This window comes from Castor canadensis, chromosome 3, assembly GCF_047511655.1.
Source record: "Castor canadensis chromosome 3, mCasCan1.hap1v2, whole genome shotgun sequence".
Lineage (NCBI taxonomy): Eukaryota > Metazoa > Chordata > Mammalia > Rodentia > Castoridae > Castor > Castor canadensis.
The window spans coordinates 182,789,236-182,810,949 of NC_133388.1; the positions used below are offsets into that span (position 1 = coordinate 182,789,236).

The window sequence follows — 21,714 nt, forward strand, 5'->3', positions numbered from 1 at the left end:
GGTTTATAGGTATAAACCACTGTGCTCAGCTCCAGGGGTATCTTAAAGAAGGAAATTCTTTTTCTTTCTTTCATTTGTTGTTTTGCTGTACTAGGTTTTGAACTCAAGACTTTGCACTTGCAAAAAAGGTACGCTACTGTTTAAGCTATGCCTCCAGTTCATTCTGCTCTGGTTATTTTTGAAATGAGGTCTCACGAACTATTTTCCCAGGCTGGCTTTGAACCGCGAACCTACTGATTTCAGTCTCCCAAGTAGCTAAGATTACAGGCATGAACCACCAGTGCCCAGCAAAAAATTCTTTTTAAAATAACTTTTAAAAGAAACACAAGAATCCAGATGCTATGGAAGACCTGGATTGTTTTGTTTTGTATTTTGTTTATGTTTCCAAGCATCTTGTATGGCCCTAAAGTTTTGGGCCTTTTAAAATGAAGAAAACAGACGTATCATAACTTTTTTAAAAATTGGTTTTAGGTAGAATGAGAGATCTTATTTAACCTTTTCAATAGAATGGCTAAATATTTGGCTATTGTACCCCTACTTCTGAAATCTCAACACGCACAACCCATCACTATTCTGTATTAAAATAGTTCACTGAAATTCTTCCAATTTCAAGGAAGACATGACCACAGGAGCTTGTGATTCTGTTAATCCGTGATTAACAAATTCTACAAGGATGCACACCAGAAATCAGGATTAATTTTTTTATGTCTATGGCCCCTGTGAGTGCACCAACATGGAACATGGCTAAACTCAGTATGTCCAAAGAGGTGTGCATGAAGGAAGGAAAGGATGAAGGGTCTGAGCAGGTGCTGACAGCTCTGTTCCCAGGAGCATAACTTTCATTACACAACCTAAAGCACACAAAATGGACCATTTGCATGGCTATAAAGTGACCTAGTTCAAAAGCCACTGAAAGTGACCCAGCCACAAAACCAGAGCAGTGGTGGGTCTTCACATAGCCGTTACTGTACTTGGCCTCATCGTGGGGTTCATTTGCTCCTCTATTACTCATCCTTCTGTAGAGCTCACAATACTCAGCATGTAGAGAATGGCAGAATTAGCTGGGCACAGTGGATATGCCTGTAATCCCAGCACTCAGAAGGCTGGGGCAGGTGGATCATTTGAGTTCAGTTCAGGACCAACCCAAGCAACTTTTTTTGAGACCTCATCTCAAAAAAATTTTTTAAAACTCAGAATGACCTAAGAAAGGGACTAGACCTACAATGAAACAGTCTTGTTGGCCTGAGGGGAGGGAACACCAAATCCTGGCCCTTGCAAGAGTATCAGTGCTATTTTCCCTGCAGATGACACCACTTCCTTCCTGTACTGTCAAAGTCTCTAAAACCAACGAAACCAGTTCACAAAGACTTGTCCTACCCGAGACAGTACACAAAGAGAACAGCCAGAACCCAGAGCAGGTGACCCAAGGTAAGCTTACAGTATTAGAATCCTGGCTTTCAGTGTTCTGAAATGCCTGAAGGTTGAATGTGTGGCACTCACTGAAGCCTGCCAATACAACTCACGCTTAATTCAGGTAATTGCAAAGTCACTCAGCAATCAGCCATAAGTGATGTTTCATGCCAGAAAAAAAACCCAACACTAAGTCTTACAATGGGATGACTTTGGACTCCTGATTCCCTGACAGTGAAATGCCTACAGGAAAAGCAGGGACAGGCGACATCCCCAGCTCTTCTGAGTGCCATGAGGTGCCAGACCTCTTGCCCATACCTTTTGCATGGTCCTTATCCAACTGGTTGGCCACCTTCTTCCATTCTTCCATCTGCTCTTGAAGAGGGTTTATCAGACAGTCAATTAAAGCACTTTTGCCAAAAAAGAAAGAAAAGGAAAAATTAAGCAGATACATTCTGTTGTCAAGATTTACATTTGGTAGTCAAAACACACCTCCATGACAATTCCCTGAAGCAGGCAACTGCAGTACAATAAGCCAATGTTCCCACTGAAGCCCAACTTGGGACAGTGCTGCTATCAGGATGTTTTTCCATGACTATTAAGACACTATACACATGCCTGGTTGGAAACAGCCCTCTCCTCATGGGCCAGCCCCTCAGTCTCACAGCAGGAGCCACAAAGAAGCAAAGACACCTAGGCTATACACTGTCCCTTTGAGGATGGGGCCCAGCAATCCTATTTTTTAAAAGACCCACTGGTTCTGCTGTGCATTCAGGCCTATACGTCATGAATTGTGCACAGCCTGGAGGGAGGAAAGGGCAAAGAGAGCCAGGAAAGTCTTGAGCTGCATCTCCAGATCCCAGATCATGGAGGAGTGTGGGTGTCTCCAGGTGTACCCCCTTACACTGATCTAATTTTCATTTTAACATTGGTGACCCCCTCCCAAACCCCAGCTCCAGCAATGGGAAGCCAGCAGTGTAGAGGCTTCTAGGAGCTACCACCCTCTCTCGGGGGACCCGGCACACAGGCGTGGGGGACAGAGCAGCGTGATGCATCTCCCTCTCGCACACCACAGCCCCTCCTTCTAAGAGGTTCCCAGGAAGCAGTGGGGTCCAGTGGGCCTCTGCAGAATATCCTGGCTCCTCAGTTGGTTAGAGGCAAGTGGAGACCCATGCCGGAGCAGAGATGATTGGACAGGAAGAGCAGGTTCCCAAGGCCACAGGCCCAGCTACACCAGTGCCTGGCATGTGGCAGGTGCCAATAAATGCTCTTCCTATGAGCAGAGTCAGGGAAAGGACACTGTGGGGATTCAATGCCAAGGGGGACTTGTGCTACTTAAGGCAAGGAGCACACACACCACAGCCTCCTTACCCTGAAACCGGCAGGGGCATTTGGGATCAGGGGTAAACCTGCTCCTCACCTTGAAAACTGCCTCAGTTTGGCTTCTATGCTTCGGTGCCTCATACACATCCTGGTAAGAGCCGAGCCAATCTCCCTGGTGCCACCTGGAAGAGAAACAAAGGTGCAGTTGAGGGACAGGGAACCTACTGATGTCTTTGGACGATTTCACACACAAGCCAGATCTCACCATGTCATAAACCCTAAGCCGCAATCTCCCACACTTATCATGCCTGTGTGTACACACATGAACATGCCTGTGGAGACCTGTGCGTATATGTTAGCGTCCCCCAAACTAAGGTTTCTCTTCCTGCATATGATACTCTCTGATATTTTCTAATCCATCTGATGTTTTTTATAATACTGATTGAGTCAGAAATCAATCTTATCATACATTAATGGGACCTGGGGTCTGAAAAAATAGTTTTCATGAAAGATGATCAAAACAGTATCTGTGTTAGGAAAATCCCTCCCCTATTTCTGGCCAAGTAATCCCAGTATTATTTGGCACAGAACTAAGGGGCCACTCCAGTCCATTATTTCAAGATACGTATTCTAAAATGCAAATGACTCAGAGAGTTGCAAGGCTAAAGCAAACTGAAAGAACAGAGCATTTTTAAATCGGTTTTGATGACACCAGTGACAGAGGTCAAGTCCAGCAATTGTGAAAGGAAGTTGCTGCAGTTTGATTTTCCTGAAATTCTTAGCATACTTTCCCTTCAGGGGCACCCTGAAGGTCTTCTAGTCACACATCACCCCCCTAGAAACAATGCTTGAGTCAGTATTTACTGGGGTGTGGAAGCTGCAGATTGTAACCTCAGATGGTAACTGGAAGGCACAACTAGAAATATCAGGACAACACTGGCACTTGTGAAACTGGGGCAAATGTCAAGTAAAGCAGAATTTCTAACGGGAAGGCCTTCAAGAGGAAGCCGAGTCAAGTCAAGAAGGAAAAAAATTCCCTATTAACACACATGACATTTTTGTGAGTTGCATTTTGCTCTGTCCTTTCTTCTAGAAATGCCAACTTGCTGTTTCAGTTCCATCTGCTGTCTATTTTATTCTGTAAAACTAACAGGTTTCTACCACCATAACTGGGTTGGTGAGTGGTTCCAGTGGTACAGTGCCTGCCTGGTAAGCATGAGGCTCTGAGTTCAAACCCCAGTACCAACCAAAAAAACTGATGCAACCAAATAATAACAGTAACACATTCAGTATCCCTATTTCTATATTTTACTTCAGTCTGAAAAGAGCAGTTTTCTCGGGACAATTCTTCCGTTTCTCTAAATCAGGGTTTCAACCTTAACACTACCGACATTGGTTGTGGGCTGTCCTGAGACTTCTTAGATGTATAGTAGCATTCTTGGCCTTGACCACTAGAAGTCCACAGCAGGCTCACCCTGCGGGATCCCTCAGATTTGTGTGACGTATAAAAATGTCCCCAGATGGTACCGGGTATTCCCTGGGGGGCAAAAATTACCCTCTGCTGAGAATCACAGCTATAAAGGAACCTGCGCAAGAAGTAAATGTCACCCAAGGCTGACATTTTAAGCAGCTGGAAATCTTTTTAAAATGCTGCACCCAAGGGCAAGGGTTACTGCAGCCTTGTCAGCAGGCCACCTACTGTGGTTCATGCCGCTTCACCAGGGACAGCCAGTAGAGGGCGCGATGACCACGTGTTGTACGTGCCTTGGGGCCCTCTCTGGGTTCTTGGAGCATTTACTGCTTGTAAGCAAGGATGAGGAGCACTTTATCCCCAGGGAAATATCTCTTCTTCTTCTTCCTGGGCCTTCATTTGATTAAAAGTTAATAACCTGGCTACACAAGGAAATTGGCACACTCATTCATTGCTGGTAGGACTGAAGACTAAGACTTTCCTGGAGGGAAATTCAGTAGCATCTATCAAGAAATGCCTCACACATGCTCGCCCCACTTGATCCAGCAATTCTAATCTTAGAAATTTAACCTGAGGTAATAGTCAAGGATGAGAGCAAATCCCTCCCTCTGAGGGTAGCCATCGAAATGCTATTTACAACATCAAAAACCTAGAAACAAAATCCCATTACAGGAATCGGGCCCACAGCCACATAAAAGAGTAGCAATGCAGCCACTTAAAATGCTGGGGAACTGAACCGTGTTCAGAGTCGGGGAAGGATGTGCCACTGTGTGGTGCTCAGGATGTCTGGGTGCTGATCTAAGTACTTGCACATATTCACTCATTTAATCCTCACAACATTCCCAGTTGCACTGGTACCGTTACCACACCCATTTTAGAGACAGAAAAAGTGCTTCAAGTAACACGTCCAAGGTTACATGGCAAGTAAGTGAAATCCACCAGGCTGAATCTTCAGAGTTATGCATTTAACCTTTCAGCTACACCGTGCTTCACGCAGACAAAAGAGATGGAAAGAAACAGGGCCGAGAAGACACACCTGCCAAACTTACCCATCTCCACACCAGTCTGAGCATCAGGGCTTCTTTGCAGCCAACTTTCATAATTTGGTTCTTGCGCCTAGAACCATGTAAGTGGTACCGCAGAGACCGAGCTCCATTCAGGCTAAGGTACCACAGAGAGCTCAGGGAAAGGAGCTAGTGTGCAGATAACCTGTGTCTCTATTTCCTTGAGACAGAGATGGGAGGTTGGGAAGGTCATAGCAAAGGCCAGTCTCCCCTCACCATTTCTCTGCCCTATTATTTCAGTTACCTTCCTAGATTCTTTCCATAGATTTATTTTACCCAGAGGAAAGCCTGGGGCTTCCCAGAAACAGCTGAACTGTGGAACGATAGATAGTAAGCCATTTCCGAACATAACACACATGCCCCGCTATCGTGCCACAGAAGAACAGGAAGCACAATAGAGCAGAGGAAATAAAGAACAGCAAAGAAAACTTCCAAACAGCAGCATCTCTATCCAACTGGCATGAGAACAGGAGGCAGATGACATCCTCTGTGGACCCCAGGACTCAAAGTTGGAATCTGCTGATCTTGGCATCATGGGGCACCCTAAAAATAGGTTTGTCTGTGTAAGTGCTTATCATTGTGTGCTCTCTTGACCTTTGGTAGGACTTAAAAAAAAAATCAGCAGGTTTGAATGGGAGGAAACTGGCTAGCACTACAAAGACAGAGAAGACATCTGGAAGAGATTCAGTTTGACAGAAGAGTATTTATGGAATAAATGGCTGGTTGGGCACTTGGCCACTTGTGAGGGAGGACAAGATCTGACTGATTTCTACATTCCTGGCACCCAGCACTGGTGTTGACCAAAGGAACCAACATTCAGCATTTTGAGAGCAAATCACCAAGCTGGTTACCTGGAGGCTGGATCAGAACTTGATTTGTCTTTTGTTTATTCCCTAAGTATTTGTATATCTTCTATAGATACACAAATTACAAAAGGTTCAGAATAAATGAGATGCTTAATCTTAGAAGAGGTTATATGGATTCAAGCTCAGCCTGGAGAAATGATGGTGTGTTAGTTCTACTGCTGCTATAAAAAATTACTCACCAACTTAGCTGCTTAAAGTATACAAATTTATTAACCTACAGTTCTGAATGTCAGAAATCCAAAATGAGTCTCACTGAGCTAAAACCAAAGTATCACCAGAGCTGTGTTCCTTCTGGAGGCTCTAGGCCTCCCTCTGTTTCTTTACCCTTTGTAGTTTCTAGAAGCTGTCTGAATTCCTTGGCTCATAGACCCTTCCTCCATCTTCCAAGCCAGAGGTGTGGCAGCTTCTCTCTTTTTTGACCTCTTCTCTGTTCTGACATCTTTGCTCTCTAAAGCAGCTTTGTCATTATACCTCACCCATGGGATCATCCAGGATAGTGTCCCTGTCTCAAAAGCGTCAACAGAATCATATCTACAGAAAGCATTTGGCAAGTATGTTTTGTAAGGTAACATTCACAAGTCCTGGGGATTAAGACATGGACATCATTGAGGTAAAGTTTTCTGTCTTCTAAAACTGGGTTAAAAGCCGTGAACTTCGAACATGTGGAGGGGCCTATGGCTGATTCTTCAGCATCCCTTCATGCTTAGATGATGCGAAATCCTCCCCCTTTGGCAGTGGCTTGTTCAGGGATGGGAAAAAGACATGGAGAGAAGGCTGATGGGGAGAGTTCCCCTGATCTTAAGAGAAACACCTCAAAGCAAGGACACTGGCTGCCTGGCCACTGCAATGCACCATCTTTATGACTAAGGCACTACTCTAATCTCTACCTCTGTGATCACATGGTCCCCTCCTCATGTCCACACCAAGGCATTCTCTGTGTGAGGGCTTAGGTCTGAATTCCTCTCCTCTTTCAAAGATACCAGTGTTATTGAGGTAGGACCCACCTTAACGACCTCATCCTAACTTGATTTCATTTGCAAAGACCTTATGTCCAAATAGTCACATTCAAAGGTATGGGGGATTAGGACTTTGACATACCTTTTAGGGGACACAACCCAACCCCCAACAAGGATCTACCATGCAGCCAAAGCTAATGCAGGCAAGGGCTTAGCTCTTGAGGAGCACACCGCTAGTTGAGGGGATGGGGACAAAAGGCACCAGGCACAGGCTCTGGACAGCAGCCCTAGAAGGTAGGCACCTACCATTCCACCTTATCACTGAAAACCACCAAAGCCAGAACTCCATGCCTGCGAAGGCCACGGAGCTACCATTCCACCTTATCACTGAAAACCACCAAAGCCAGAACTCCATGCCTGCGAAGGCCACGGAGCTACCATTCCACCTTATCACTGAAAACCACCAAAGCCAGAACTCCATGCCTGCGAAGGCCACGGAGCTTGGAAGCTGTGAGGCCAAGATCCAAACTCTGCTTTGACAGCTAGGCAAAGACTTCCCTGCTATGACAAGCTGGAGACATTCCCAACTGAGGACAGAGAGACACATTAACATCACACACAGAATACAAATTGTCTCCTGCATGTTTTTTGGAAGGCAGGGAAGAAATTAGGGGGGCAAAGGCCACCACCAAGCCACTGTTCCTTCCTATTTACAGTCGGTGTGGCTGAACTCTTCCGCCTGCCACTTGCCCGGGTGGCTTTTCAGAGAAAGGCAGGATGGCAGCGTCCACCAAGTGGCATTGTCCCGTGCCTCATTTGCAGGCACTTCCATGTCTCCACACAGCAGGGGCCTAATGGGCCACAGTCCTGGGCTCACAGCATGGGCAGGTGGCAGGTGGTGAGCAGGAAGGACTGAAAGCCTTTCTATCAGGCAGGCTTCTGCTGCAGGGAGAGGCAGAGCGGGAAGAAGCAAGATTTAAGAACTGCTTTGGTGGAAACACGGTACAGTAAGTCACTGTGTGCCTCAGCTGTCCCTCAGAGGGCTAATTTTGTCAGGAGGCTAATTAGGAGTTGGAGAAGCACTGGACAGAAGAATGTTCCCTGGAACCTCTACAGGAGAATCCCTAGAGCAGGGTCTCTCCATCTTGGCTCTTTTGACACTGTGGATCATTCTTTGTTGTATAGAATGACCATTTTTATGTCCTGGTCATCCATAGGGTGTTTCACAGTACCCTTGGCCTCTACATACTAGATGTAAGTCACACCCCCTTACCCCCTTTCATGACAATCAGAAATGTCTCCAGACTTGCCAGATGTCCCCTGGGTGCCAGCTTGCCCCTGTTGGGAAGCTGAGGTCTGGGGAACATGTGTCCTTTTCCTATAAGGAGGGGCAGCTGAGTCTGGGGCTGGGCTTGGGGAGCCAGAAGCCTTCCCAAAACACTCCTTATGGAAGCTGGGAAAGCTATTAAGCCTGCTGCCTCCTCCAGCCTCATCAGCACAGAGGCAACAGGAAACTGGTATTCTCGTAATGAGAAAATATTCCATTTGCCATTAAAGAAACATTAATTTAAAAACACACAACTGACATTCCTTGCACAGTCAACAGGCCCTGTCTCCCTCCCACAGCCTTAGGGACACATTAATTCAACTACAGACAGCTTATGTTCAAGTCCAAATTATTGGAAATATACAAGTAACTAGGAAAGGGATCCTGGGAGTCCACGCCAGGCAGGATGGAAGGCTGCAGAAGATCCCTGCTGTGGAGCTAGAAGATCTGTCCACAGGATCTCAGAAGTTGGTGGAGGAAGTGGGGGGGGGGTGTGGAACAAGAAGGCGTCCTCCACCCATCCCATGGTGTGGGACTTCCAGCTGACACCAACCAACCATGACCAGCCAGCCTCCAAAGTGTCCCTGAAGATCTGAGACAAAGAACAGGAACCACACAAACCTAACCCCAGGGGGCCCTCTCCCTCTCTGTGTGCAGACACAAGAGAGTGTGTGTACGCTCCATGTAGCTCACAGCAGAACTGCTTCTTTGTTACAAGTTTAAAAGATCAAAGCGAGGTGTGAATATATGGCCGGGGGCACATAACCACCCGCCCAAATACACCAAATCTGAATGTAGGTCCCCCTGTGACATTGTGACCAGGAACCTTTTTCTAAGCATGTCTGGTGAAGTAAGTAATGTCCTTCTCTACTGACCTCCCAAAGAGCATGGGGCTCCACAGCAGCTATCCCCACCTCGCTCCCCACCTTGTGACATGCCTGAGAACAGGCAGGCCTCTTGAGGCACAGAGTTTTGGTAGAGTATTCTCGTACCTAATCCTGAGTCCTTGGGCTAAGGCACTGAACCTGAAATCAGCCTAGACATGGTTTTAAGGTCCCTGTCCCATTAGCTGTTCATGTGGCCTTGGCAAGGGTCTGACTTGCTTAGACTCAAATGCTGATGACTGTACTCAGAGAGAGAGAGAGAGAATGCTAACTGCAGTTTTGCTGCAAAACACATCATGTATGACTTCCAGTTTGGGCTGCTTGTGAAGCAATCTGAGTATCCTAGATTTTTACAGTTTTTGTCCATAATCTTTTTGTCTATTTTTGTGGTGCTGGGGATTGAACACAGGGTCTCATGTATGCGAGCAAGTGCTCTATCACTGAGAGAGGGCCTCAGGGTCCCCATTATCCTCAGTCTTTTACCACTGTCTCATGCATACTTAATTTGATGACAGGGTTTTTGTATAAAAGCAACTTGCTTTTATCATATCTTCCTGAACATTCCATTTCTTTTATAGAAACAAGTCTTGATTTTCACACATTCCAAGGGCTTCTGTACTTTATAACTAAATTATTTACAGGCAATCATACAACTGGTTAAGCCTGTAACTAGGGAGGAGACGTGTGTGGACACCGAAGGTAGGATAGGTATATTTTATAGAGAAAATAAGGAGCACCAGCTACCTCAGTGGGCCAATTAAACAGTCTGATGCAGCAATAACTCACCACATCCTCCAGGACAGTGGAGGCCAGAGTAATCAGCTCTGGTGAGGCTATCACATGTCCATTACAATGCACTATGAACCATGTAATCACCCTCTTCCCTCCCACATCTAATATTGCCCTTCTCCTCCCCCATCTGTTATCACCCTTCTTCAAGGAGCTAGTAAATCAGGACATGGAAGGCAAATGAATAGTGCAAAAGGTGGTTTCCATGAAAGCCGGCATTGGTCCTCCACATCTCAGGAGCATCCAGAGGGCCAGCCTGGAAAGGCTCCCCGTGGACAGTTGTACGGTCTCAAAGTGGTTGTTTGACAGAACTCAAAGCTGTGGCCCCACAATCAACCTGCTCCCGACAGCATCAATCTCTCTGCCTCACACTCCAGACAGACAGGCAGCTGCCTCAGCCCCACAGTGTTTCAAGGCGGCCCTGGCCCTGGGTCTCCCTTGGCTGGTAATTTTTATATTGCAGAGCACCATCAGCTTCCTTCCAAGCCAAGAATGCAAAAGAAAGCCACCACTGAACCCAGTGCTTGGGACTGTCATGAGGTACTCTGGGCCATTCCAGCAATGGCCTAGCAAGATGCATGGTCTCAATACATAAGGAAAGTCAGAGTCAGTCTCAGTCTCTCCCCCCCACCACCCCACCCCCCCACAGCTTCCCTCTCATTTTTACTATCCTTCCCCGAAAGCCTATTCTCAGAGTCTAGAAATGCCAGGTGTCTTTTCACCTTGACAGCGGCTGGAGGCCTGCCCAGGCACTGCATCACAGAAGTTACCTCAGCATGCATCAGCTGCCACCCTGGTTGGGCGAGCAGGACACGACTGGGTACACCATCTGCCTTCGGGGGGGATGTCTGGAGGCCAGCACTCACCCCGGCTGAAACGGTTCTGCACATACACACATGCATGCACATGCAGGGGGAGCGTCAGACTTGACCATGAAGCTGGGTGCTTTCCTTCCACAATTTCCCTGCTCCGTTTCAGGATTCTTTCACTTTACATTAAGTAACGGTGCACAGTCTTTGAAAGAGAGAGTACAAGTGCCAAACACTGGCATCTGAGTGACAGCTTGGTCCCTAAGAATGAAAAAGAGGATTGCAGGTCTCATGCCTGGGGATGTTCAACTGTGACCCTCTAGCAAACAAAGAACACACTTTACCCAAAACACAAAGTCAAGGGCAAAATCCAAAAGGCCATTAGGTGCCTAGAGCAGACCAACAAAACAACAGATCTGTAAGGAGCACTTAGGGGCTCCAGGCAAGGGAGTCAGCCATACCTCAGCTGGAGGTGGGCACACCTGGTGGAGGCACTTTAAGGGGGATCCCCCAGGTGACCTCCAAGCTGGATCACAGGCTCCCTCTTCCTGGAAACCAAGATGTTAAAGTAGAGACAGGATAGCATTCCTGTATGCAACCAACGTTTAGGACACACTGCCTTGTTCTAACGACTGTGCCACAAAGTGAGACACAGCACCTGCCCTCAGAGCAAACACCTCATCTGCTAAAATTGAAAACGATGGATTTTCCTGGTGCCCTTGAAGCTGGAAGGTGCAATGGAGGGACAAACCAGCAACTCCTTACTGTGAAGCATCACACTGTTGCCTGTGGTTAGCAGGTGTGCCCTGGTGTGCTCACAGGACTTCTTGCTCACTGCCTTTTCTTCAACTGAGGGAAATTCCTCCATGTTCTCCAGCCTCCTTTCCTGCCAGGGGGATCATCATTTTCATTAAAGGTCAAAGTGTACACTCAGGATATTAATAACATCAAATTAACAAGCTATGTTTCTTCTGGTTTCATCAGCATTTTTATTTTTATCCTTGAGCACAGAGAGATGCACAAGTGGATAACCATACACCACTGAGGCCTTGGGTTTGCTTAACTCCAGGGAGAAGGAGAGAAGAAGAAAGCCAGTTTCTTCTATTTCAAGTCATCATATAAACTGTGTACCATCAACCTGAGACCAGGCTCCTCTTCCTCCCACCAGACAGTGGTTACCCAGACGTCACTGAACAGCATCTGACGCTTACGGTGGCCCTGGCAATGGCTTCAAAACCATTCCAATTCTTTTGCATGTGCCATTTAGATCACCTTCATGGTTTGGCAAGAAACACACACTCTGATGTCAAGGAAACTGACAGATGAGAATCTGGAGCAGTACTTTAACCCACAGAAAGAGGTTCCTTAGGACAAAAGTGAAAAGAGCCTTTAAAAAAAATCTTCAAAAACAAACTATTGAAGCCCCCCTACAAAGGAAGCGCCACTTCCCTTGGACCACAATGGCAATCCTAACAACTGTTTCAATCTTCAAGGAAGAGAAAAACACATGGAATTTCCTGTTCAAAAAATTGTTTTACTCAGCTACTGTATATAGCTGAGTATGTAATGGACGGCCCAGCTGGTGTTTACAGGACAGCTAATACCGTGCGCTCAGCAAGTGCTGGGAGGGTCAGTGTCCCATTTTGGGAAGACACCATTGTGCCCACACACGGGCTGGAAGATCCTGCAAGCTGTTATCAGATGACAATCCTTCAGCCAATCTCCTACTTCTCAGTCTCTCCCACTTCACGACTTTTCGAAAAGCAGAGGAAACAAAACCACACACAATCCTACCACCATCTGGCGGCTTCAGACCAGCAAGCACGAGATTTTGGCTCACAAGGTTCTGGCAGCCACAAAGACCAATATTCCCCTTTGCTTGTTGCTGTTGAAAAGCAAAGCGAGAATGGTAATAGGGAAACACAAAAACACGGACATGCTCACACCATGAAAACCAGAATCAGAGTAAACACATTCTGACAGGGATGCCTCCCTGTCTTCGCTTCTGATGGAATGGGCCTGGCTACAGGCCGTGGAGGGAAAGGGGCGGGGGGTCACTAGGAAATGCCGGCTGGCACCCTGACATCTGCCACTGTGAACCCATGGCCACAGCCTACCTGCCATGCGGGCACAGAAAGAGGCTTCTGCTGGAGCCAGGCTAGAACAACTGCAGAGTGCCAACTCATGCCAGCAAAGCAGATGTGTCCTGGTGCATAAACCACATGTCGTTTTCTCTGCTCACAAAAGCTAACTGTTGGGGAGATAAGCTGCTTGCGGTAGCAGGCTCTGACGTTATCTCCTCAGCAGACGGGATGGCAGCTAATGTAGATAGAAGGTAGCCTGGTGGGTGCAGAATCAAACAGGGCAAGTAGTGTTTTAGAGGCCAAAGTAAGAGCCCACGAAAGCCTCCTGTTGCCCCCCTAACTCCCCCTAACTGGGCTCCTCTCTGTTTCTGCTGCTGACTAGACCTCCCTGTGACAGACAGGTATCTTTGACCCTACCATACCTGCAATCAGGTCACACTTATATGCTCCTGGTCTAAGAACCACTTTGTTCCTTTAAGGAACATCTGTCCATCCTTGAACTACACCAGACCATGTGGATTTTTGTCATCTCTCAGAGATAAATCCTGCAGCTTTCTACATCACTGGGAATGGCCACCATTTCCTGAGTGTGGCAATGTGGCAGGACCATGCAGGAAAGTTAGGCTCATTCGTTTAAAAATCTCCAATAGAAATTACTACAAGTAGGTATCATCCTCCCTTTACAAATGAGGACAAAAGGGGCACAGAGAGGTTAAGGGATTTTCCTGAGGTCACACAGAATCAGGACTGGCATTGAGGGCTGTGTTCACAGTTAGAACCTTTAACCATGGGGAACTTTTAACCATTGCCAATGGGTACCACTGATAGAAACACTTGGCAGATGGCGAGGTCCTGTAACCGAGAGACAATAAGAATTCTTCTACCTGAACATCTATTTTCATCAGTCAGATCCAAACCATACCACTACTTCCTTGCTGGACTAGGTACAAGCTAGCTGGTCTGCGCTGAAGGCTCGGCTTGGGGCTGGGGTGGACATGTGCCCTCAGGCTCTGCTAGCTTTCTTTAACAGGAAAGGAAGGTGCTGTTTATTCATGCAGAGGACCTTTTCCTATGTGCTAGGAGAAGCTTTCCCCAATCAGCCTTCAACTGACTCCCCTCTGCAGCCAAGTTCCTGGGGGTGCTGCCCTGCTGAGCTGAATCCAGGATCTCTTCCTGCTCTGCTTCTAAGAGACACTCAGCAGACATGTCTGGGTGGGAAGTGGCAGTCCTGTGAGTTTGATCTCCCTCAATTCTCTTAGTGCCTCCCCTCTCCCTGTCCCCCTCAGCCATTCCTGCTGCTCACCCCGAGGCTGGAAGTTCCACAGGAAAAGTGGGGGCAATGAAGCATAGAATCCATCAGAGGCCCTTAGGGAGGCAGTCAGAGGGAAAAGGCTCCAGCTGACCTCCTCACCAAACCCACCCAAGATAATTTAAACCAAATCATGTCCCGTCATCCTATGAGCATCTCTCTCTGCCTTTTCTGTTACCCCATCATTCCTGAATGAATGTCTGGAGGTTTCTGATCTAAGCAGATGGGGAAAGGCGACTAAACCTCCAACCCTGAGACAGCAGAGAAAGGCTGCAGCTGTGAGGTTCAGTCAGGTGAGAAAATAGCACCATGCTACAACCAAAGTGATCCCTTGTCCTCATAGGCCAGGCAGGCCCCACCCTCCTTTCTTCCCTCTATTTAATGCAAGGTGTAAACTCAGGGTCAAGTAAATGATCACAAACTACTCTCAGAACCTCTAAAAGCCTCTTTAACGCACAGACTCACTAAGGTGTTCTTGGTCCTCTGCCTCGGGATGGAATTGTTCAAATACAGTAAGAAATGACCCCAGCTTAACAATTATTGTATGCCTCTGGAGAAAAGGGGGTTGGACTTAAACATGTAATTTGCTCAGTACATAAGATCTTACAAAGCTTGACAAGGTCCATAGAAGTTAAAAGAATACAGAGTCCTCAGTGGTCAGAAGCCACTGCTGTGACAGGAAGATAAAAATGTGTACCCCTAAAACATCCTCCCAGGTCAGACCGATTTCCATGAAAACGGGACACAATTAGAGCATCCTGGAGAACTTGAAGTTAAACTAAATTAGATTCCCTGAGAGCTGGCCACATAGCTGTGATGAAAACTTTTTTGCTAGGTAATCCCTACTATTCCTCCTCTTCCTGTTCCCTCCTCGCACATCCTTCTTCTCCTCATTCCCACCCTTGCACTGTGTTCTCCTAACGGGATGCAAATAAGAAAACAACTCTCAATGAACCTCACAGTCGCTCAGTCATCAATTACTCCCAACAGGAAGCTGTCAGGGCCATGGGGACTGGGGGATGGAGGGGCTGACCTTGTGTCATGACAGGGAGCATAGGAGACAGGAAAACGTAATGGCCTTCCCTGCTCCATCAAGGTCATGGCCCAACCCCAGAGAGGACCAGCTGGGTCTTATTTACTGCCACTGCGTGGTGTATGTCATGGTTGCCAACAGCTGTTCATTTAGTGGGTCCCAGTGTCTCCTCTCTCTACCCTGGGGAACGACTGTGGTCATAATTCTTAACCGTTAGTCTAGGCAAAGAGCTATTTGCTTTTTTTTCGGATGAGTTACAGACAAAAGCAGACATGGCCCATGGGGGTTAGCTCCTGCTAATTATGATCAGGTGGTAACGGAGGCCCGGAGACCTGTGCTGGGGTTGTGTGACTGGAATTCCAAGTGGAAAACAGAGGGCCAGGACAGCTAGCAATGCCTGCCAGAAACACAGGAGTACTACAGGGCTGCAGCCCCTATGCCTGCTGCGCTGGTCCTGAGGTCTCAGAAGAGTTCTGAAGGCACATCTCCTCACACTTTAATAATCTCCAGGGGATGGTGCTAAAATGCACAGTATTTCTATCAAGCTCATGGATGATGGCAACCTGCTTGCTGCTAGACCATCACCCACTCTGGAGAGGAAGGATTTCACTGGTCAATATACTTTCCCAAGTCTTTGGGAATACCATCACACAGAGACCCTCCAGGTGAAAGATAGGTGGCTCTAGTGGAGAAGGTGTGGTGTGCTTACTCTGGTCCCTAAAATGCTACTTGCCCTGGTTGATCCTGTGCCCACCAGGCCACCTTCTACCTTCATTATGTGCCATACTGTCAGGCTGCTGGACTTGGAGGAGAGACACAGAAAATGTGACGTCCATGTTGTACCTCCAAGGACATCAGGGCCTACTGCAAAAGCTCCCTGACCCCCACCGAAGTCTCCCATCCCAAACCAGACTTCCTGTAACTGCCATCCTCTGCCAATGAGTGAAACTGCATCCCTGACCCAGAGGAGAGAGAAAGTGTGGGAGTACCAGGTATGGTCTGAGGGCCCACTGGGTCCACATAAGATGATCAACAGATAGAAAATGTCCTTTGGTTACCCCCAGCCTCTGGCCTCCCTATGCCTGGGACATTTCAGAAAACTTCAGAGTGACTCAGAGACTAAGCTTTTCTCTTCTGCCTGTCTGGCAGAAGATTAGAGGCAGCTCAGAGTTCTCCAGTACTCGAGAATAAGGTGGGAGAATGGAGGAAGGGAGGGAAAGCAAGACCAAAGGAACCAGCATGGTTGCTGGCTCACCTACTCTTCCCCCTGCACTGGAATGCACTGTCACACTTTTTGTGTTGTCCTGGGCTTACTGCTCCCTGGTCTGGTGTCCTTCATCAGACAGGGACCTCCTTGTGGACAGCAACTATATCCAAGCCATCCTTGAATTCCCAGTATCTTGCAAGATGAGTGACCCAGAATAAAGGCTCAATAGGTATTGCCAAATAAGGGGTAAATAGAGGTAAAAAGAAATTGGACAATATCCCATGTAGACAAGCAGACACTCTATTTTGGCAGCTGGGTTAAATTTGAACTCTCTGGCAAAGGCAATGAGAGGTACTTTGTTCATGGTACACTCACCTGTGGATCCCTTTGGTGGTATGAAAACAAAAGGGACAAGAATTTAAGACCCCCAAGACTATGAGCTTGGGGAGACCTGCCTGGTTTGAAATTCAAGGTCATCAAGGGAAAGAACAAATCTATCTGCTAATCTAATGAAGGACACTTGGAATAATAGTTGATACTCTGCCTGTCTTTCAAGTAACATTAAACACCTGAGCACCTACTAGGTACAAAGTATTAGTACAAAAGGAAAATGGTTCTCCGTGTGAGAACATGCACAAAAAAAAAAAAGGCAAAAAAAAGAAGTGTTCTTATTTAAAGACATGCAGCTGACACAAACCTCAAAAGCCCCAAATGGATGGAACAGGGCCCGTTAAAGTGTTCCCAATATTCAGAACAATTTTTTTAAAGAAGATAATTGCTAACAATCTCAGGAAGCATTGGGTCCTCTTCTACTCTATTAGAACAGCCTTCAAGGGAGCAGATCTGTTGCCATGACAACAATCACTTGGCTGAGGATAAAGAAGGACAAGGGACCTACCAAATAAGATTCTCAACAGTAATCGCTGAGATTTCGTAAAGCCTCTTTCCAAAGAACCTTCAGCCTCTCAGAGTTGGAGAATCTAAGCTGGGTGAGACCAGGCAGGACGTGGGGGGGTGTGACCTTAGTTTATAAAGCATGACATCTGAGTTTCCTCTTTGTCATCCCTGCCATGTGAGCCAGCCTCCTGGATCAGCCAAAACACTCCAGCCCGAGAGCTTGCTCACCTGGCTCTGAAGCAGAGGACAGCAGTTCCCCTCGGGAGTGCTGGAGGAAGTGTAGAGGCCTGGAAGGGAGCGATTCTTTTTTGTTGTTGTTCTAGTTTTGTTGTGTTTTTTGGTTTTTTTTGCTGTCCTGGGGTTTGAATGCAGGGCCTACACCTTGAGCCACTCCACCAGCCCTTTTTTGTGATGGGGTTTTTCAAGATAGGGTTTTGCAAACTATCTGCCTGGGCTGCCTTCAAACCACGCTACTCCTGATCTCTGCCTCTTGTGTAGCTAGGATGACAGGCATGAGCCACCAGTGCCCAGCTGGGAGCAGGTTCTTATCTGAAGACCCTTTCTTTTCCAAGGAAAAGGACCACCCTACAGATGAGGTGCTAAGCTCAGAGCACAGAAAGACTTGCCTAGGGTGACACGCTGAGCAACAGCATCCTATAGAGGCAAAGGTTTGGGTGATGAAGCTGGATATCCCTAGTTACTGCCCCAGCTTCCCTCAGACAGTTTCCTTGCCTGACAGTGTGTCCTCCACAGTCATCTGGGACTGGATGGGAAAATTCAAGTAGGATGCTGAGCACCAGGCCATGTCCACATGGCACGAGACTGTCATGCTATTAACATTCAAACTCATGGCTGTCTGACTCCAGGCGTCTTCACTGTCTTTGTGTATACAGCTTCCCACAACAAAAGTCTCAACCAAATCTGGGTCAGGATTTATATCCCACCTCAGTGCATGACACATTTGAGTTTTCTGGTTAATACCTCAACTGCAGCAGAAGTGTGTATAACAATTCAGAGAAGGGTGGTCACTGCCTCCAAAAACAGCTATGGAAAGGTCCTTCAAGCCTCTTGGGCTACTGTACACAGCTCCACAAGCTTGTACACTGCACGATTCCAAGGGTATGCAATTCCCATAGACAGCGAGCCATGGGTTTCTTCTACCCCAACCGAATCCAGAAAGAAACGTGGGAAGAACTGAATCATGGCACTGCCGGCTGTGTTGCCCCCATCCAGCTGAGATGTTGGCAAACTCTGAAATACACTAACTCACTCTCAGCGGGAGGCCAGACTCACCCGAGACAGCTGCAGGAAAGAATGAGGCTGAAACACTGCTCAAATGGAGGTCAGTGCTAATGCCCATGGCCTGTCATGTTATAAACACAACCTGCCCTGTAGGTATCACCCAGCTCAGGACGAAGGGGCACACCACGTTCCTCTCCATTCTGGGTGGATGGGTACATTTCCTTTCCTCCCCTTTGTCCTCCTATGGCCATGGAAAACTCATCTCTGATTTCCAAACCAATGGCAGACCTGCCATCAGTCTCCAAATGACCAAAGAGGTGTACATTCCACAAGACTTTTTACAGTGTTAGGAAATGGACATGTTTTTTCTCAAAGAAACGATGTCCTGAAAGGTAGTTAAATTCTGGGTTATTATTTAACCCATTATATACCAGAATCAGGTACTAATTGTCCTGGTCATGTCCCATAACAGTTCTTCTACCAGGAAAAAAAGTATCCAGTTTCAACCTGGGATATGGACTTTGATGGCCAGGAGAAAAGGAAGGAGAGAGGGCAAAGAGGAGTCCCCTGTATTGGAGAGGACAGTATCTTTATGTGGTTGGTAAATATTCCATGCCACCATGTGCAGACACACAATCATTGCCCTAAAAAAGGTTCCAGCCCTGTAGGATAAAATGGCAGTAAAAAGGAGAATGCCACCATGTGGTTTGGGGAGGTGGGGAAGGACCCAGCCTGGCTAAGACAGTGTCCTGGGAGTCTGGAAGTAGGACAGATACAGCATCCCAAATAGCAAAGGCCAGTCACGGGAGGAAGGAGTCCCACATGCCTAGAACATGGGACACAAGGGTCGCAGTCAGAGGATTAGGCTAGAGAGGCAGGAAGAGGCCGGGTCTGGAGAGGACCTTGTTAAGAAGGTCAAGCTGGAGGCGGGGAGACTTCACCCCAGGTGGATGGGGAGCCCCTGGAAAGGTTTAAAAGTAGGGGTGTAGCCAAGAGGCAGAGACGACCCAAATGTCAATGGAGAAGACATCTGTGTGCCACGGGCTCTTGAGCCTTAGGCAGGAGGTTCTGGTAGGAGCTGCAACACTAGCCCTCAGGATGTCCCATTAGTGGACAAACACCATTCTGTGTGACCCCACTTACATGGGAAGTGCACAGCAGTCACATTCACAGACAAAGAAAGGAGAATGGGATGACCAGGGCCTTGGAGAGAAGGGGAAGTAGGGAATAACGTTTCGATTTTACCAGATGAAAAGCCAAGCCCCAAAGAGTGTAGCTCACCCATGTGAATACGCAGATCACTGCTGCCCATCCACTGAAAAACAGATATGGTAAATTTTGTATTGTATGCATTTTACCACAATTAAAAATTAAAATGTAAAAAAAAAAAAAAAAACCTCGAAAACTCTCAATAATATCATTGCTGCTTTGGTATCTACTTTGGGGATGGCTGCTGTAGAAGAGAAAGTGAAACCAGAACATGAAGATCTCTTCTTTTCCTGTGCAGTTACCCTGAGGTCCTGGAACTGACTTCCAGAGTCCCAGGGGGACCTGCTGACGTTGGTCCTTTTCCTGGTCAGGATCTAGATGCTTAGGCAGCCTGGGCCTAGGAATCTAGGCCTCTCTCCCCACTTTGCCATAAGCAGAGGTGACAGTGGCACCACAGGTCCTCACCTAAGTCACATCCACCCCCAATATACAAGTGACCAGCAAGATTTCGAAGGGGTGTGAGATGCCAGGCCTTGGTATATCACCTGACCGCCAACAGTCCACCACATCCAGCTGCAACAGAGCCTGGGCTCCTCTGCATCACTGTACTGGGAGCTGCTGAAGTTAGGACCGCTGGCTTGAGCAGCCTCTCCTCGAGCATCTCCTGTTATTCTGCTTCTCCTGAGCATCTCCTGTTATTGCCAGGGGGCCTGTTTTAGGCAATAAAACCACCCCACTGGCTCCACTTGATTACTTGAGCTAGCCAAGCAATATGCCAAAGTTCTGATATCCTGCCTTTGGCTGCAAAATGTGATCCGATCCCCATGTGTCAGTGCCGGACATGGGAGCTATAAAAGTCCATGCGACCATCCCTGCTCTCAGAGTCCACACTCTCCAGGGAGAGTCAGGTGCGTAAGTGAATGGGCGCCCTAAAGTATCACAGGTGTCATGATAAAATGGGAACACAGACAAAGAGCCCACAGAATCCTCTGTGCTTCCTAATATCCTTTTACAACTTTCTTTTCTGAGTCTGAAGTGATTTCTGCTGCTGTAACTCTGAACCTGCACTCACAGCACCGGGAACAGAACTGAGCACTTGTCAATCTGCTTGTTGAGCAAATCTGCACTTCGCTGTTGAAAGGGAAATCTTGATTGCTTTGTCATTTCAAATGTTGAAATCCCTTCTAAGGATTGATGAGTAAACAATCTTCTTAACTATCAGAAAGCCATACCTAAGGACTAGCATTTCAGCTGACCTCTGGCCTGCCACAAATCCTAATGTTTTCTCAATTAGGATTATGTAAGCAGCAAGCGAGCATCTGGAAATGCCACGTAGTCAGACGGTGAGCACAGGGCCAGCGTGTCTTTCTCTGCTGCCTAATGTTCTTTCCAGAGTCATTCCCAGAGTATGGGTGGCAAGAAAATGACTGATAGTTGAGCAGGCTGGTGTTTCTTTCCTTGCCGTCCAGTGGAGGAAGCCAGGAGCTTTGGTCAAGGGCGGGGTCCCTACTGTCTGCTTCCATTACTAACGGATCAAACCCCCACCACAGAGCCCAATGATCACTAACTGGCTATCCATTACAAAAGACCTAAAATTCAGTTCTTCTACTTCTTATGGGGATGGGGGGTAGCAGCTAGAAAAGTTCTTAAAAAGTCCTCAGTACTTCAAAAGGGATGTCACCCACCAGAGCTACTTTAAGCAGCAAAAGTCTCCTTTAAGACATTTCACAGAGACAGGAGGGGAGGGGCTCTGTGCAGACCCCAAACTCCCTGCAAGGACTCCCCTCATCCCTCCCCCTGACCTCTCAAAATCAGAGCTGCCCCAGTTTAAAGA

General features: G+C 47.3%; 1 protein-coding gene across 16 annotated transcripts in view; it reads right to left on the reverse strand.

Annotated features, from left to right (window-relative positions):
• Positions 1-21,714, reverse strand: part of Mtss1 (MTSS I-BAR domain containing 1) — a 149,020-nt gene that overhangs the window by 33,075 nt on the left and 94,231 nt on the right. For all 16 annotated transcript variants that reach the window (XM_074069185.1, XM_074069183.1, XM_074069176.1 and 13 more), the window contains 2 exons: positions 2,831-2,915; positions 1,729-1,820 (listed from right to left, as the gene is read on the reverse strand). In XM_074069185.1, coding sequence (XP_073925286.1) covers positions 1,729-1,820; positions 2,831-2,915 — 177 coding nt within the window. The remainder of the gene's footprint in view (positions 1-1,728; positions 1,821-2,830; positions 2,916-21,714) is intronic.